The following is an 18,629-nucleotide window of genomic DNA, read 5'->3' on the forward strand; positions in this document are numbered from 1 at the left end:
GTGGAGGGAGGGGTAAATTTTCCAAATTTTTATAGGTACCATCAAGCCTATATTCTAAGACAGGGTATGTATTGGATCCTCCCAGATCTCATGGAGAATGTACCAGATTGGCTATATCTAGAATGGCGGCTCCTGTTCCCAATACATCCAGAACATCTAATTAGTATAAACATGCCAAGAAGATATAAGGATAACAGAATTTTATTGGATACTTGGAAGACGTTAAGATATGTTAGTAATCTATCACCAGAACCAATTGCTAAATCATTAAATTAATCAATTTGGGTAAACTCCAGGATCAAGATTGGCGGATACAAAATTGTCTGGAAACAATGGATAATTGCAGGTATACGAACATTGAATGATGTTATTTCAGAAGGAGCAATGCTTAGTTTTTCACAATTGCAACATAAATTTGGATTAAATAAAACACAATATTTTAAATGGTTGCAATTGAAGCAAGCTATTCAGGCAGGGTTCCCTGAATGGAAAGCTCTTAATACTCAATATAGTCTGCAGGTTCTATGTTTCCAGGCGGATTTTTTGGGTCACCAAGCCGCAAATTGGTATAAATTGTTAAATGGATTTTTAAACAAAAAAAAGAAAACTGGACTTAGGGATATTTGGAGTATTGAGATTGGTCAGACAATTTCTGAATCTCAATGGCCACGATTTTGGTCCTGGAGATTAAGATCTACAAAGTCAGCATCTATGAGTCAAACTTGGTTATTTTTGTTACATAGAACTTTATGGACCCCTACGCGTTTACAAAAAATAGATAGTACTAGATCTAATAGATGCTGGCAATGCAGAGTAGAAGTCGGGACATTAGATCATTTAATTTTTTTTTGTCCCTGTATAAATGCATTTTGGAAACTAATTTGGCCCCAAATTAATGAACTACTAGAAAATCATGTAGGACTCTCATATGATACTATACTATTTGGTACAGTAATGAGAACTCAGAGTCCAATTTCAGCAAACAATAACAAACTATTATTAATATTGACAGGGGTCGCCATGCAACAAATAACTCAAAATTGGAAGGACTACACCAAATTAAATTTTACATTTTGGTGGAATTCAGTCTGTCATATATACAAAATGGAAAAAACAATAGCATTACAACAGGGAAATATTCATAATTTTAAGAAAATTTGGGAACCATTGACACAATATTCCAATGATCAGGTTTCATAGCACATTAGTAATGGATATATTAGATTGGGGAAGGGTGGGAATGTATATTATATGGATTTAAGAAATGAAGAAAGGGGAGGGTTATATTTTATGTGATAAGATGAATTACTTGTAATCACAATTTTTCATGTATTAATTGAAGTTTATGTAAAATTAAATTATTGTAAGAATGAAAAATTTATAAATAAAATAAAAAAACTTATCTATTTTGTGCATGTGTCATTCGCTTAACACACGCATTTCAACGCTACCAGCACCTTCTGACCTGTTGCTAATTTTGGATTGTTAAAGGCTGGCGCTTCATTCTGTACATCATCTGGGTATTGGTTGGAGTGCTCATTTTAATATTGATGAGCTGCTTGTAATCCATTTACATACAATTATCTGAGGCTGCTACAAACCATGGAAAAGATCGCAATTAGCTATTTTGGGCATCGATAGCTCAAAGGATCCCATAGTCACTCATATGGGAAAAACATTCAGCATAAAGGGATCCTTCACATATTCATCTTCTAATGTGGTATACATCATTCAATACAAAGAATGCAAAGAGGGATGTTGCATTGGTGAAACAAGCCAAATTCTAAAGACCAGAATCACCCTACCTAGATATCATATTAAAAATTGTATCACCAGCCAGGATGTCACCTCTGTCAGACAATACTTTGGAAAAACTGACCACTGCACCAATAATTTAATGGTAAGAATACTAAAAAGGGAACATTAAGACAATCCAAGAACATTAAACCTTTGAAATCAAAATGATAAAATATTTTGACACCTAACAGACAGGATTTAACAAAGATCTGGGCTTCCTTTCCCACTACAAATACATTTGAAACTGCTTTTCCACCTCTCTGTCTCTTGCCCACCCACGCACCTCTCCCTCTTCCTATCCCTGAAATGCTTTCATGTTTTCTTTGTATAAACTGACATTTGTCAACATTTGCTTACTTCTGATCTGAAGAAGGTTTACTCTCGAAAGCTCATCATAAAACGCATTGAGTTAGTCCAATAAAAAGGTATTATGCCTATTCCCTCCTGCCCCCGAACCTTCCCCATACCTCCCGAACCTCCCCCATACCTGTTAACACAGTAGAAAGCAGAAGGGATGCCCAGCCATTCCAAAATGGTGGGCCTTTCCCTTTCTGGTGCATTCTGGGATGCATGGGAAGAGGACTAAGGCCCTGATTGGTTCAGATGCCCTCCCATGCTGAGGAGCCTTAGGCATTAGAGCTAATCAGGGCCTTAGGCTCCTCGCTCTGTCATCCCAACACATATTCTTTGTTCTAGAATCATAGAAATATAATGGCAGATTTTTGCTGTTATGCTAGTATTCAGTCCTATATTCCTATGTAGAACAGGCTCTTACTAGGCACCCAGTTATAGAATTGCCCCTTTTCTGTTTACTCTGTTTAATTTGTCTTGTATCTGTTATAGGATTACTATATGAAATTGAAGGTAATGATATTCAGATGGAGATGGCCTTTCTGGAAGCTGGAAAGATTCTTTCAGCACGGATAGCCAAGGAAATGTATTCAGTACTAATAGAAACAGACAGCCATAAAGAAGACACAGAAGACGAAGCAGAGACAGTTGAGAAAGGTATGTAATTAGTGCCAGGACAGCAAATTGTAAGAGAAGCAAAAGTTGTTGGAAAAAATGTGCTCTTTTTAACTATATAATTGTCTGCTCTCTGGTTGGGAAAACCCTTCATTATGCAAGATGATTTCCTTGCACCTGCTTGAGCCATCTCCTATAATTCGATCTTGCAGAGTTTGAATTAAGAGAATGTGAAGTAAAGTTGCGCCTTTAGTTAGAAACATACATGGGTATGATGCATAGATATGCAAATACAGATTCCAAACTATACAAATTTCAAGGAGGATGAAAATCTACACATATATTCCCCATTTACAAAGGGAATACACATGTATGGGGAAAAATATCCATGTCAGAATTTACAAAAGCTCAATTATTAAAGGATGCACATTTCAGTCAGGGCTTTAAGAGATTTGAGGGAGTCATTCTCCTTAATCTCATTTAGTTTATTTCTTCTTCCAAAATGAAGCCACATAAAAATCGATGACATCTACATGTGAAGATTTGGAAAATGGGCCAGCTACATATGGAAGTGGTGCCACTTTCACATGGAAGTTGTGAAATCGCTATTTCTACTTGTAAATACTGACATGACTATATAAAATGGCTGCTCCTGCTGTATGTGCCAAGTGCATTCCTGCAGTTATTTTAGAAAAGGCTCTGCAACTACAGGTCCTTGTCTAAAATACCACCGGAACTGAACATGCCTTGACCTGGACGTCTCATTTCCAATCTCTGTCTAACGATCTCCTTCTCCTGCTTTTTTCCTTCTTTCTCATCTTATCTGTTCTCCTTTAACAGCTTCTTCCTCTTTCCCCTACATTAATCATACTTTCTCCAATCTAGGGTCATCTCATTCTCCAATTCTTACAATTCCTCTGGCTCTTTCATTCCTCCATCTTGCTCTCTTCTCTCTCTTTCCACTCTTCTTCCCTCCTCTTGTTCATCTCTCTGTTCCCATTCTTACTTTTTCTGTCCTTCCACTCATGCTCTCCTCTTACTTTTTAATTAAATTCCTATTCTCCCCCATTTCTCCACCCTTGTTCTTTCTCTTTGCTTGTCCTCTCTCTCTTCCAATTCTTACCCTCCCCGCTCTCACGCACACATTCTCTTCCTCTCCCCTCTCCTTGCCATCCCAACACACACTCTTGTTCTAGAATCATAGAAACATGATGGCATATAAAGGCCAAATAGACCATCCAGTCTGCCCATCCATAGCATCCACTATCTCCTCCTCTCCCTAAGAGATCCCACCTTCCTGTCCCACACTTTCTTGAATTCACACACAGTCTTTGTCTCCACCACCTCTACTGGGATATTATTCCATGCATCTACCAACATTTGTGTAAAAAAAGTATTTCCTTAGATTACTCCTGAGCCTATCACCTCTTAACTTCATCCCATGCCTTCTCACGCTGGAGTTTCCTTTCAATTGAAAGAGAATCACCTCATGTATTTATATCTCTTTTCTACCACCTTTCCTCCAAAGTATACATATTTGAGTCCGTCCCCATACGCCTTATGATGTAGACCACCAACCTTATGATATAGGCCACCTACCATTTTAGTAACCTTCCTTTGGACCAAATCCATCCTGTTTATATCTTTTTGAAGGTGTTTTCTTCAGAATTGTACACAGTATTCCAAATAAGGTCTCACCTGAGTCTTATACAAAGGCATCAATACCTCTCTCTTCCTCCAATATACTCAGACTCTTGTTTCCTACCTTTTATTATCCTTCTCACATAAATACATCTCTTGTTTTATCCCAGGACAAGCAAGCAGTATATTCTCACATTTGGGTGACGTCATACACGGAGCACGGGTATGGACAGCTTTAAAAGTGTATCACCACTTTAAGTTTTTAGAAACTTCGCGACTGACTGCACCGTGCGAGTGCCTTCCCACCCAACCTAGGCTCAGTGTTCCTCAGTTCTTCATTTTCCACAGAGCAAAGAATTTGTGTTTTCTGAACTCTGTTCAGTTATTTTACCTTCCCACTTCGCGTAATTTTTCTGTTTTTTCTCATTTCTCTACTATTTCCTTTTTTACCTTTTTGTCGATTTAAAAAAAAAAAAAAAAAGAGAGACTTTCTTTCTCTCTCTTTCCTTGTGGGCTTTGCCCTTTGAGGGTTCATTTCTTCTTCAGCAATTGAGTTTAATCTTGCTGATGTGATCTTCCTATCCATGTCTAGACCATTAACAGGTTTTAAAAAGTGCTGCAGTGTCAGAGGCCTATTTCCCTCACTGACCCGCATAGTTGGTGCTTGCAGTGTCTTGGGCCTGAACACCAGGTGGAAACCTGTGCCCAGTGTTCCCCCGTGCAGAAGCACTCAATTAAAAACTGTAGACTTCAGCAGGAGAAATTGTTTGGGGCTGCCATGGACATCGATAAGACCTCGCAACCATCGACATCAAAGACTCCTGCATTGACATCAACATCGGTATCGGGAGATCTTGCACCATCAGATAAGCCAGCTAAGAAGCCGCCAGCTTCCCAACAAGCGTTGCACCAGGATCAAGTCCCTTGATGCAGACCAAGCAGCGTCGCCCACTTTTACTGCTTGTCTCTCCTTCAAGGTGTGCATCCTCATTGAGGTCACCCTCTCCGAGGCAAGCCGCAACACTGATGGTACCGGCAGATAAGCCAGAGGCACCGGTGCTTTTTTCCAGGAAAAGCTCGATTAATTTTTCCGAAATATCATCAATATCAATCCTATTTTAGTGACGTTAGATATTCAGTCACTATCTACAAATATCCCTCAGGATTTAGTTTTGCAAATTTTGAAAGACTGCTTGGATCATCGTATACGTCCCCACCAAGTACCAACAGAATTTCTGATTCAGTTATTAACAGTCTCTCTTAAAAAGAATTATTTTATGTTCCAGAATGTCTTTTACCAACAATTACACAGAACTGCGATGGGAGCTACATGTGCACCCTCATTAGCAAACCTCTTCATGGCAGATTTTGAGGAGAGATTTGTGTATAATTCTACATATTTCTCTAAGATAGCCCTGTGGTGTCGTTACATAGATGATATTTTTATCATCTGGGAAGACTCTTTAGTAGAATTGCAAATGTTTGTTGCGTTCTTGAATACCTGTCTACCTACGATTAAATTTATGATGTCATTTGACACTCAATGTATTTCATTTTTAGATGTACGAATAGAGATTAATGATGGAACATTTCAGACATCAGTGCACCGTAAAGAAACAGATAGAAATACTTTCTTAGATTTTTCAAGCTCTCATCCCCAACATCTGAAGGAGAGCTTGCCTAACTCGCAGTTTCTTCGCTACCGTAGATTATGTTCGACTAAACATGAATTTAAGGAGCAAGCGCATATTTTAGATAGGAAACTAGCAGAGCGAGGGTACCCGGATAGGTGCATTAAAACATCTTATACTAGAGCATTGTACAATCATAGGGAACAATTATTGACATACTCTGCACCAGAACCAGAGAAAGATCAGTTGGTCTGTGTTTTACGGCACTCCCAACAAGCAAGAAAATTTGGGAGTGTCATTAAGAAGTATTGGAACTGTTTATCAGTTCATTCCTGTTTTAGAGAGATCCAGGTATTGACAGCTTATTCTAGGAACAAGAACTTGCAAGAAATGATTTGTCCAACTAGTAAAGGGGCTTTGGGCCCCCCGAGAGTATTGAATGGAGAGGGGAGGGTAGGTCACTATCAATGTGGACACTGTACGATATGTCAGATCACTGTGGAATGCAATTGTTTTACAAAGCCAGTAGATAGCAAAGTATATAAATTAAAAACACACACCACTTGTGATTCAAGTGGAGTGATATATGCGATTCAATGTTCCTGCAATAAACTCTACATAGGACAGACTTCCCGTCTGTTCAAAACGCGCATAATTGAACATAGATCCTGCCTGGGCTGTAGAAAAATGGAGGCACCTATGGTGCAACACTATCTAGATCTAAATCATACTTTTGCAGAGATGTGATGTTGGATTATAGAACAACTACATCCATCAAAGAAAGGAGGAGGTTTCAAAACTTATCTGAGACAATGTGAGCAGAAATGGGTCTTCAGATTAAAAACATGTATGCCGAAAGGTTTGAATGCCAGAATAGAATGGCGAGCCTTTTTTTGAATTAAATCCATAGAATGATATGTTTGTGAGTGGTCACGCCCCCTTTGCCTGGATTGGCTGAAACAAGTATGTGGCCTCTTTTTAAACCCGATCAGAATGCCGAGCCGCCATTTCTTACAAGAGAATCGGTGAAGCGGTAACTCAAAGATACAATGTAAGCAATGTGTTGCTATTGTATGTATGACACAGGAAACTCTGAGGAGTGTTTGAATTATTTTGTTACATTTGCAGAGACCTCCCCTGATGCAGCGAATATAAGCGAAACAGGACCTGTCGGGAGTCTGAGAAATGTTTCCTCCCATGCTCTTGAAGTAATTACGGCATTGGGAGAAGATTAGACTATTTGGATTCGGACCATGCCTGGAGGACAGTAGATTATTGAGATAAGTGTGGACTTGTTTTTTGGACAATATAGTATAAGAAATTTAAAGAGTTTTGAAGATAAGGAATTTTTATCGACCTAGGATGTTTTTTCCTATGCAGCTATAAAGTTGAATACGGCTGGCATAGAGGTCCTCCAGGTGAAATTTTCCCTGGAAGAAACTGAGGTCTTTTCTCCATTTTTTGTTAGAACTTATCTCTTTTTTCCTCTAAGGCAGTGGGATTTTTTGGAATACGTTTATGTGGTGAATGATTCTATTCCACTTGCAATCATTTGATTTTTTGTAATATTTTTTAACTTCATGCACCAGCATCCACTCCCTCGGTACCAGCCCACTCTGAGCAAACTGCCTCAAGTCCTATGGTATCTCAGTCAGCTCTTCGACAGAACGTCGGCATGTATCTTCATTCAGTCACCACCGATCCTCTTGATGCTCTACTCTTAGACATCGATCATCACATTGATGGTCAAGTTCTCCATCGACGCACTTCATCGAGTTATCGACACTTGTCTTCTTCCACTCAATGCTCAAAGTCAAGTAAGCACCGATCTCCATCGCGTACTTCAAAACAAAAGAGAGCTTCACGTCGTACTTCCTCCTCTTCTTCCTCAGTCGTAGAAAACATTGATTTCTCAATGCACACCATCTCCAAACTTCTTTATGACTCTGGTTTATAGTCTGAAACAGATGCTGATCTCTCTGGTTTTGCAACTGAGGCTTATGATACCCCTTCAGAACCTTCTCCTCAGAAATCTCTGCCAAAGACAAGATCTCCTACCGAAAGACTATCTTTTACTAAATTTATTAGGCAGTTAGGCAAAGACTAACCTGTTAAACTGGAAGCTAACTCTGCCTTCAGTGCTAAATATTTAGAGGCTTTGGACTATGATAAGCCTCCAAAAGAGCTCCTTAAATTACCATTTCATGGAATTCTCAAAGAGACTCTTCACAACAACTGTATAATATAGGTGAATGTATATGGAATGATAGGGAGGGGAGGGGATAAATTTCTTTAATTTACGATGGATGTAATAGAAAATCAAGTGATGTTTTTAAGATCAAATGTTATTTCTTGATTCACTTGTTGTAAGTTGTAAAAATGAATAAAGTTTTTATTTAAAAAAAACAAACAAAAACTGGGAAACGCCCTTGACTATTACAGTGGCTCCCAGAAAGCTGGATTCTATTTATAGAATCATTTCTTCTCCGGGGTTTGATAAACCATAGCTTCATCATCAATCATTAGTTGTGGAATCAACTTTTAAAAAGTCCTTTGCTTCGAAAGTCTATGCATCAGTGCCACCAGGGTGTGAAGGCCGAACAATGGGCAAGTTTGGACATCACCTTTATCAAAATTCCATGTTGGCGAACAGAGTCCTTAATTACAATTTCTACATATCCCATTACATGAAACATCTTGTACGGAAACTACCTTCTTTTGATAAATATATTCCTGCACAACATCTTCAGGAATTTTACATCTTTTGTACTCTTTCCCAAACCAGAAAGTATTTGGCGAGATCTGCTTATGATGCCTTCAAGTGAGCTTTGGCTGTGTCAGTGGCAATAAGATGCCTGGCATGGTTGAGAGTCTCAGATATGGGCATTAACCTTCAAGACAGATTAGCTAATATTCCCTAATTGGGAGAAGAGCTTTTTGGTGATTCCATTGAGGTGGTCACAGAAAAACTAACTGACCATGAAAAGAATTGGAATCTTTGGTTAAAACCAAGTCTAAGCCTCCCTCTGCTTCTCAGTTATCTTCTCAGTCTTCTTCATACCAGAGGCATTTTTCTGCTAAACCTGCTGTCTCTCATCCACCTCAGCAGAAAAAGCAAAAGTAGCAGCAACCTCAAAAGTCTCAACCAGCAGCTCCTCAAAAACCTACTCAGTCTTTTTGATGGGCTCATGGAGAGCATAGCCGTTGTTCCTCTCTCTCAGCCTCTCCCTCAGCCAATCGGAGGTCGGCTTCAATTATACCATCTATGTTGGGTGCTGATAACAAAAGACCTTTGGGTTCTCAAAGTCATTCAGGAGGGTTACTCTCTTCAGTTCATCACTACACCTCCAGATCATCCTCCAAGAACCTTTAGCAGACGTCCCTTCTTCAGGAGATAGAATCTCTATTTCTTCTGAATCCCATAGAGCAGACATGTCAAACTCTGGCCCACGGGCCAAATCTGGCCTGCGGTGTGTTAAAAATTGGCCCGCCAGACATTTTAAATTTTATATTAAATCTGGCCTGCCAGCATGAACTGCTGCTGCCACTGCTGCTCTTCACTTGCGTCTGCCTTCATTTGGCCTCCTCTTCAAAGCAGCTTGCTGTGGCGTTGCCGATGCCGGCTTTAACGATGGCCCCCGGTCAACGCGCAGAAAGGACCGAACTCAACGTGCCTCCAGAAGATGCTGGCAGCCCTGCTGGTTTTTAGTCACACAAAAAAAACAAATTGTCAGGTTCAATAAGAACATAAGTTTCTTATTAATTTGAGTCTCACTTTATTGAGTGTATAGCCCCTAGGCAGGGGTTAGTCTGTTAACTCCAACAAAAAAGAAAACATGAACAAAACATCCGGGATGTAAAACAAAAGCCCACACCTTCTTTGCAGGTACAAACAGATAAGTATACCAATAGTCCGTAGTAGCTCAGCCCTAATAATCCTACAGTCCAAACAGGGCAGAAATAAGGCTACTATAATCCTTCAGTTTTATCAAAGTCTTTTTACAATGTTGCTCAGTCACTAGTATACCGAGTTGCTTAGGCCTGGCTTGCAACAGGCCGGTCCCCGCCAACTCAACAAGCAGTTGGTGGGGGAGGGGAGTAGCCGAATCCACCTTCAAATAAGTTTGCCACAAATGGCCCCACAATCCCACCCAAGGATCTTGTGTGGATTCTCACCAACTACTACCCCTTTAGATAATAATCAATTCAGTCCCAACAAGCAGCAAAGAGGCAAAAAGAAAAAATTGCCAAACAAACTATAGTTCACTTTAATGTCCCGGAAATCAGGCACTCTTGCAGTCGTGAGCACAGCACTGCTCACTTGTCCTCCCGGTCTGTGCTTGCAGACAGTCCAAAACCAAAATATCAAAATCCAAACATAGAGAAAAAAGGTTAAGTAATTACACTTAGCTTTCATCCATGTGTGATACTTCTGGTTCCATGGCAGTGTCCAGAAACTCCATGGCCTCTGGGCTGGCTGGCTGGCTGGCTTTCAATGTCCTGGCTTTCCTGAGACTCAGGAGGCCAGTCCTGAGGACCTCCTCTCTGGGCTGCTTCAGGGTAGACTAACTTAGTCTTCCTTAACTCTGCTTCTAAAGCATTTAGGCGACCACACCCTGACCTGAGAGGGGGAAGGGCAGTCTGTTACTTTTGCTGGGTTTTCTGCTGAGCTTTAATCAGACCCCGCAGCTATGAATTACCTGTGCTTGTGGCTTGCCTCTTAGGCTGTTCTCTAGCATAAGGCACCTCCCTCTGCTCCAGGCTGTTCTCCCATTCATCCTCTCCTCCCCCGAACTCTGTAACATGGGGTTTGAATTGGAATTCAAAACCTTTCTTTCTATTTGTGTCAAACCTGTCACATTGGTTAGCTCTATTCAAGGTAAGGCTAGGGTTAGGAGGGGCCTTATCAGGAAACAACCTAGCTTCATGGCTAGGGTTGTGACACTGCTAAGGATCACCGGCCAGCTGTAGCGAACCTCGCAGGTCACTATTCACCTCGGTAGCACATTCCTTCTGACGCGATCCCGCCCCTCCTCTGACGTACGGGATCGTGTCAGAGGGAATGTGCTACCAAGGTGGACAGCAGCCTGTGAGGTTCGCTACAGCTGGCCAGCGATCCTCAGCAGGCTGCTTTGAAGAGGAGGCCAGGTGACGGCAGACGCAATTGAAGAGCAGCAGCGGTTCATCCCGGCAGGCCAGAGGAGACCAGGAAGCCAGGATGGAGGGAGGGTAGGAACAGCGGGCCAAATCTGAAGGTGAGACCGGGAAGAAAAAGGGAGGAAAACATACAGGCTTTCGGGAAAGAGGCAGGCCCTGGTGTAGAAGTACCCGGCGGGAGAGAAGAAGGGGGTCTAGATGTGCTTAAGTTGGACTGAGTGGAGGGTGGGGAAGAAATAAAACAGAGGAGAGAGAGAGGGAAGGAACAGAAAGAGAGAGAAGTTGGACACAAGGGATGGGTGGAGGGAGGATAGAGATACTGGACTGGGAAGAGAAACGGAGAGATGGTGGACCCTGGGGTGGTGGGGAAGGAGGGAGAGATGCTGGATGAAAGGGTAGTTAAGAAAAGGACAGTTGGTGGATCTGGGGATGGTGGGGTCCATTACTGCAGCTGCGGATTGTCACAAGCCCAGCACTATAGCTATCCTTGTTCCAGCTAGAAAGCATAGGAACTTAGCCCTGAAGCTGAAGAAAGCTGATCAGTGCAGCAGCTCTCCAACTATCATAGAGTGGGACTCAGATTCTGGAAAGATTTCCCAAGAGTAGGAGCCCTGAGAGGAGTTGGGACATTATGAGGACAAAAACTCCTTTAAACCTAGGCCAGTCACTAGTAGGACCCAGCTTAAGAAACAGGCTCTAGCCCCTTTAGGCACACACCTGCTGAGACTAATTGCAGAGCAGGAGAAAGTCCAGGGAAAGCTGAAGCCTGTCCATTCCCCACAAAGGCTTGGGTGTGGCTCCCACAGAGAAAGGCAGCTGGAGCAGTGCAAGCCAGGGAGAGACAGGGCTGATCAAGCAGTGGAAACAAACCCATGGGTAGGTGCTCCAGAGATCAGGCAAGAGAATGAAGTGGAATTGCAGGATTCAGAGGAATCTTTACTTGTAAACCAGCCAGACTGCTTGAGGCCGGAAGAAGCTATGGACATTGCACTGGAACCAGTTTATGACCAGATGGATGAGACTTAAGTTTTCCTTTTATTTCTGTTGCTTGGAAAAGCTTTTAACTGTACTGGGTTTTGAAAAAAAGGAACTGTGTATTTGCTGGCTGTTTTGGGAAATTGAAAGACAATTGAAGGGAAAAGCTGCCCTGCCTGAAAAGGACTTTGTATTGTGTTTTTCCCTGTTTTGGAAACTTCAAGCCACTGATTGCTACAGTGGGGATTGTGGGGCAGAATCCACACAAGATCCAAAGGGTTGGGATTGCGGGGCCTATAAGGCTGTTTTGATAGTGGATTCAGCAATTCCCCATCCCCACCAACTTACTAGGGTTGGTAGGGGAAGCCTGACTATATTTAGGCAGGCACAGTGAGCTTTGCAGGGACAAGTTTGTGATTACATGGACTATGGAATACTTACCAATTTTGGATGGGTTTTTTGTTTTTTGAAAGAAACCAGTAAGGAAATTCCTGGACTTACCCTGAGGCAAGGGTGTGGCCAGCCATGTGCTGACCTGGCAGCCAGAAGGGCTGCAGGGCTACTAGCCGGAACAGGTGAACTGTTTGGGGTTTTTTTTTTTTTCTTATTTTGGATACATGTTTGAACATTGGCTAAATGCGCATTGGCTAAATGCGCATAAAAGGACCCCTAAGTGACTAAGTCTTAGTAGGTGTATAGGATTACAACGTCTCCAAGCCCACACCAGCTCTGTGGTGTAAGCAACATAAATATTGTAATCACAAAACAGAAAATAGAATTATTTTTTCTACCTTTTGTTGGTCCCAGGCTCTGATTGTCTTCTGATAACTTGCTTGCCAGGGTCTCCTGCCCATTTGTCATTTTCTTCTTTCTCCATGCTACCCATCCATCTTCCATCTCTGTCCTCCCCTTCCATTTCCTTTCCCTCCCCTGGAGGTCTGGCATTTTTCCTTTTTTTCGTGTCCATACCCTGTCGCGCAGCCGATACCGGGTCCTGAGGCGGGTACCGGGCTTAGCGCAATTGCTGATTCTGGCATGCCCTCAAAAGGTGAAAGCCCTGCTGGGAAAATAATGTTCCAGGAAAATAATAGTCAGAATGGCAACAGTTCCCCAAATACAATAAGGCTACAGTCCAGCCACTGTTCAAATAAAGAAGGCTTTATTTGGTAATTAAGCCAATATTCAAACATGTATCCAAAATGAGATGGGCCTGCCCCTTCCCGGCCCATCCCTGCTAAGTCTAAGGCCTGATTGGGCCAGGCTCTAGAAACCTGGACCAATCAGGCCTTAGGCTTAGCGGGTCCGCCCATCCCCACTAACCCTAAGATGTGATTGGCCCAGGCTCATAGGCACCTGGGCCAATCAGGCCTTAGGATTGGTGGGGATGGGCGGACCCGCTATGCCTAAGGCCTGATTGGTCCAGGCTTCTAGAGCCTGGACCAATCAGGCCTTAGACTTAGCGGGGATGGGCCGGGAAGGGGCGGGCCCGTTTCATTTCGACCAGGTGGACCTGTCGGCTGGACGGCAGCAAGACCCATCCAGCCGACCAACATTTAAAGGTTAGTTGGGGAAGGGAGGTTAGTTGGGGGGGAGGTCGTTAGAATGGGGGTCCAGAAGGGGTCCGGCTTTTCGGCAGGTGGAGTTCGGTACCCTCCTGCCGGCGATTACGAGTTTGGGGGGGTGTTCTGGCAGGAGGAGTTGGGCACCCTCCTGCCGGCGATTATGAGTTTAGGGGGGGAGGTGTTCTGGCAGGAGGAATTGGGCACCCTCCTGCCGGTGATTACGAGTTTGGGGGGGGTGTTCCGGCAGGAGGAGTTGGGCACCCTCCTGCCGGCGATTACGAGTTTGGGGGGGTGTTCCGGCAGGAGGAGTTGGCCACCCTCCTGCCGACGGTTACGGGGTTTGTGGGGTGGCGTTCCGGCAGAAACAGTTCGGCACCCTCCTGCCGGTGATCGGACAGGCGGCCGCGGCCGCCATACTTATTGCGGCAGGGAGATCCCTTGCCGCGATAAGTATAGCGGCCGCGTCTACTTACAATGTAGACCAGCATTTTGCTGGCCTACATTTTAAGCGTCTCTTCCTCTACTAGGGAGACGCATAGGGCTGCCTAGGTTAGGCGTTTTGCGGGCCTCCCTAGGCTCCCGGAGGCGCCTTCAATATAGGCGGTCTGCCAGGGGAGCATTTTTTTTTTAAACGTGCATCCCGATTGGTTGATTAGACAGCTGTAGGACGTCTACAGATGCCTAAAATCGGGACGTCACTTTGCAGAATCAGGGCCTAAGTGTGGTATTGAAGTATAAAATGTATTTATTGTTACACTTATTGTAAGTTTTGAAAATAATAAAGAATTGGAAAAAAAAAATTTTTCAGTCTTAGTAGTTTGCCGGTCCACAAAATAATTATTTTATTTCTGCCGGTCCACGGGTGTAAAAAGGTTGAAAAACACTGCTTTAGAGAATCAGGTTTTAGATGAGATTTAGACATCCAAACAAAGTCCTTAATGTTATAATATTTTATTGTTATGTTATTAGAATGACAATTTTATGCTGTTTTTCATTATAATTGTAATAGTTTTTATTTCTCTTCCATCAGACAGAGTGACTGGGATTTGAACCATCAACATTAGGATAGAAGGGTATAGGTTTAACCAGTGTGCTACAGGGTAAGCTAGCAAGCTGCATAGCAATTGTAAAACTGGGTCTTATAGGCATTTTAAGGAAGCACAGTTCAGGCTTCAGATAGACCTTAATTCTATGGACGGAACTTAGGCACTCTTTGGACGTTCTTCCGGAACGTAAGCACAGTTTGGAAGTCCTTAATGCAATCTGCTAAATAGCTTTCTGGATTTTATTTTTGCTTTAAGCTCAAAATACATTTAATGCACATCAAAACAGATATATTGCATGCAAAACCTATTTTTGTGGACAAACATCAATGCTATTTGCTAATTAGAGGAAAAGATCCATTAACTGAAGCACAGCACATGAAAACATAGCTTTAGTTTTCTGGCTAAAAAGCTACCCTTTTTTTCTGACTAAACAGTGCTCCAATCAGCTCATTCTTGAAAGCAAAGAAAGCACATGACACAGATATATAGATTGTATACTGTCACAACCCGGGCTCCTGTAAGGCGCAGCGAGCACCTGGGAATGTGACCAAAGCTGAAACCCGACGTGTCCCTTTCCACTAAGGAATCCTTCAGGTCTTTAGAACAGGCACATTCCAAACTTATCAGCATGCAAAGTATAAAGGCATCTTAGTCAGAAATGGCAAAGCAAAAATAAACTTTATTTAAACCACTGGTTGAATAAATCAAAAAAATATAGGCAACAGCCTTGTAGTTCAAGATGGACTGATATTGCATGAAATACAAAGGTTCACAATAATATAATCAGGCAGTTGAATCTGGGTCAGCACTGCCTTGTGTACAGTCCCCTGCTTCTGGACTTTAATCAGTCAAGAAATACAGTTCTCTTCACCAGAGCAGTAATAATCAGATAAGTAATGCTTTTATCCAACAGTCCAGAACACATAAGAATCACAGCATTATTCAGAGTTCAAAATCAAGCAAACGTTTCCCTCTAAACGTTGCTGTAGCAATCAGGCACAGCTGAGCAGGACCATCGAGATTTCCCAGCTGAATCATCATACAGGAAATACATTCAAAATGGTTTGTCAGAAAACACACACATTCCTGCTTTACAGAAAACCTCAAAAATGTGGCTTCCCAGGAGAGCTTCACTGGCTTCAAACGGGTAAGAGACAAGCTTGCAGCATAAAGAAATTAAATCCCAATCTTAGGCTTACTGGGTCTCCATGGGTGTTGACAGAGTGTCAGCTCCTACACAGCTTTCCTGCCCCACCATGGCTTCTCCTTCTGGCTGTACTCCAGTGTCCCAGACAGGAGGTAACTCATCTGCCTTAGCATGGGACAGTCTGTGAGAGACTGCCTCCTTTCAGCTTCCCATTCTCCCGTCTCTCCTCTCTTCTTCTCATATGTCCCCTGTGCCTCGTTATATCCTGTGGATAACCACTCCCCCTCTGAGAAGGTGGGGGGGGGAAGGGTTTTCCACACACCGGCTTGCTTCCTGCTATTACAGGCAGGTTTCTCCCTAGCCCTGATTTTAACAGGCTGTTCAAACTGAATAAGCTTTCTGACAGTGACAGGTCTGCATGGAGTGTAGGATTTTTCTCTTAATCTTATCCTGCCCTGTCTCTTCTACCTACATGTCAGAATCAGAGCAGAAGTCAGCTTCATCAATCAATTGGCAGGTCACCTGATCAGCCCTCCTGCATCTAGGTGCACTGTGAATACTCCTGATCACTGGGGCAAAACCCGGTACGGATTCGGGTTTGTTTTGGCCAAAACCCGAAACGGACCTGGGTTTGTCACAATACATAACTTCATTTGCAAAAGCTGAAAAACAGAAAAAAACCCAGATATAGACCTTAGCATGGCTTCTACTTCATTGCAAATGGAGGTTTGCAGCCGCACAATGGTGACCACATTGTGAGATCATCAAGGTGCACCTACAAGGTAGAATGCCACAATTAAAATATGTGCTGGGGAGCTGGTTGGGATTTGAACTTATGACCTCTGTAAGAGGAGCACAGGGCTTTTACTTATTGAGCTATAGCAGCTTCCAGGCAGATGTCTTCTCGACGTTCTGGTCTATTCACTTTTCCTAATCCTAAAAATTGCCGTTACAAAAAGTATTTTGATTGATCTTTGGCTTATCAAGCAGGTAAAGTTCAACTATGGCTAGATGATCAGATTCAACAATCTGCATTTTATTGCACTTTTAGAAAATCGGTTAAGACCTATTTGTTCAAAAAATTTGTTCTTGATTGATGACTATGTTATAGTTCCATACTGTATTTTTTCATCATTGAAATATTGTATTTCCTTTCTGATTGCTTTGTATTATCACTGGAATGTCCAGTCATTCTTACTCTGTAAACCGCCTAGAACTTTTTGGGTGTTGGTGCTATAGAAAAATAAAGTTATTATTATTATTTATTATTAATTGGCTCATTAACTACTTAGATTGGACGCCTACAGCACGCCTAACTTTAGGCATGACTTAGGCGCCCTTTATAGAATCAGGGCCTTAATGTTGTTCTCTCTAGACTCATGAAGACTCCCTTTGAACCAATGTCTTCAGCTCATCTCAAATATCTCACTTGGAAAGTAGTATTTCTCATCTCCATTACTTCTGCTCGTTGAGTGAGCGAGCTTCAAGCGCTGGTGGTGGACCCATCTTTTACAGTGTTCCACCATGACAAAATAGTGCTTTGCATCCATCCAAAGTTGCTACCAAAGATAGTTACTGAATTTCATCTCAATCAATCAATTGTGCTTCCAGTGTTCTTTCCCAAGCCTCATTCTCACCCTGTTGAAACGGCTCTTCATACTTTGGACTGCAAACGAGCCTTGGCTTGTTATTTACAGCGAACTCAGCCACATAGAACATCTCCTCAAATGTTCATCTCCTTTGAGCCTAACAGGTTGGGACAGCCTGTATCCAAGAGATCTATTGCCTTCTGTTATACTCAGGCTGGGCTGCAACTCGGGTCGTGTAACAACACACAAAGTCCGAGCTATGGCAGCTTCATTTGCTTTCTTACGTTCCACTCCTATTGATGATATCTGTAAAGCTGCTACTTGGTCCTCAGTTCATACATTCACATCTCACTACTGTCTGGAATCTTATTCCAGATGTGATGGTCACTTTGTCCAAGCAGTATTGCAAAATTAATTTTCTTAATGGCCAACACTCCCTCCATCCCATTCTAATAAGCTAGGGAGTCCCACGTGAAAATATGCTGCCTGCTTGTCCTGGGATAAAGCACAGTTACTTACCATAACAGGTGTTATCCATGGACCACAGTCAGATATTCTCACAACACATCCACCTTCCCTGGTTGGCTTCTTAGCTTGCTTACGGAACTGAGGAGCCGCGAGCCTATGTCAGATGGAAAGGCATTTGCGCATGTGCGCACAGTTGCAAAGTTTCTAAAAACTTAAAGTGGTAATACACTTTTAAAGCTGTCCGTACTGGGGCGCTATGGATAACACCTGTTACAACTGTGCTTTTTCTGTCCTTTCTGTATTCTCTATTCTTCATCTCACTCTCACAGTGTCTTCTTTGTCCTTCACCCATTCTCCTACGAGATCTCTCCTTTTATTATCTTCCATACAATGCTCTCTTGCTCTCTCCTCCTTTCTTCCAACCCCCCACCCCCTAATCTTTCTCATACTCTTGTTCTCTGCCCTCATGATCTCCTTGGTCCCATAGAGCAGAATGACCCTTCACAGTGCATACCAGGATGCACCATGTAGGGTCAGGTTCTACCATTTTACGAGATGGCAGTACAGAGGCAGAAATGAGTAGGCATTGGGGGAGGGGGAGAGGGGTCCACTGGCCTACCAGGGAAATTTTTTTAGGGTGGGGGAATGTC

General features: G+C 42.6%; 1 protein-coding gene across 7 annotated transcripts in view; it reads left to right on the forward strand.

The window, feature by feature from the left end:
• Positions 1–18,629, forward strand: part of CFAP70 (cilia and flagella associated protein 70) — a 201,122-nt gene that overhangs the window by 142,926 nt on the left and 39,567 nt on the right. For all 7 annotated transcript variants that reach the window (XM_033914698.1, XM_033914699.1, XM_033914701.1 and 4 more), the window contains one exon: positions 2,641–2,805. In XM_033914698.1, coding sequence (XP_033770589.1) covers positions 2,641–2,805 — 165 coding nt within the window. The remainder of the gene's footprint in view (positions 1–2,640; positions 2,806–18,629) is intronic.

The sequence above is a fragment of the Geotrypetes seraphini genome, chromosome 11, assembly GCF_902459505.1.
Source record: "Geotrypetes seraphini chromosome 11, aGeoSer1.1, whole genome shotgun sequence".
Lineage (NCBI taxonomy): Eukaryota > Metazoa > Chordata > Amphibia > Gymnophiona > Dermophiidae > Geotrypetes > Geotrypetes seraphini.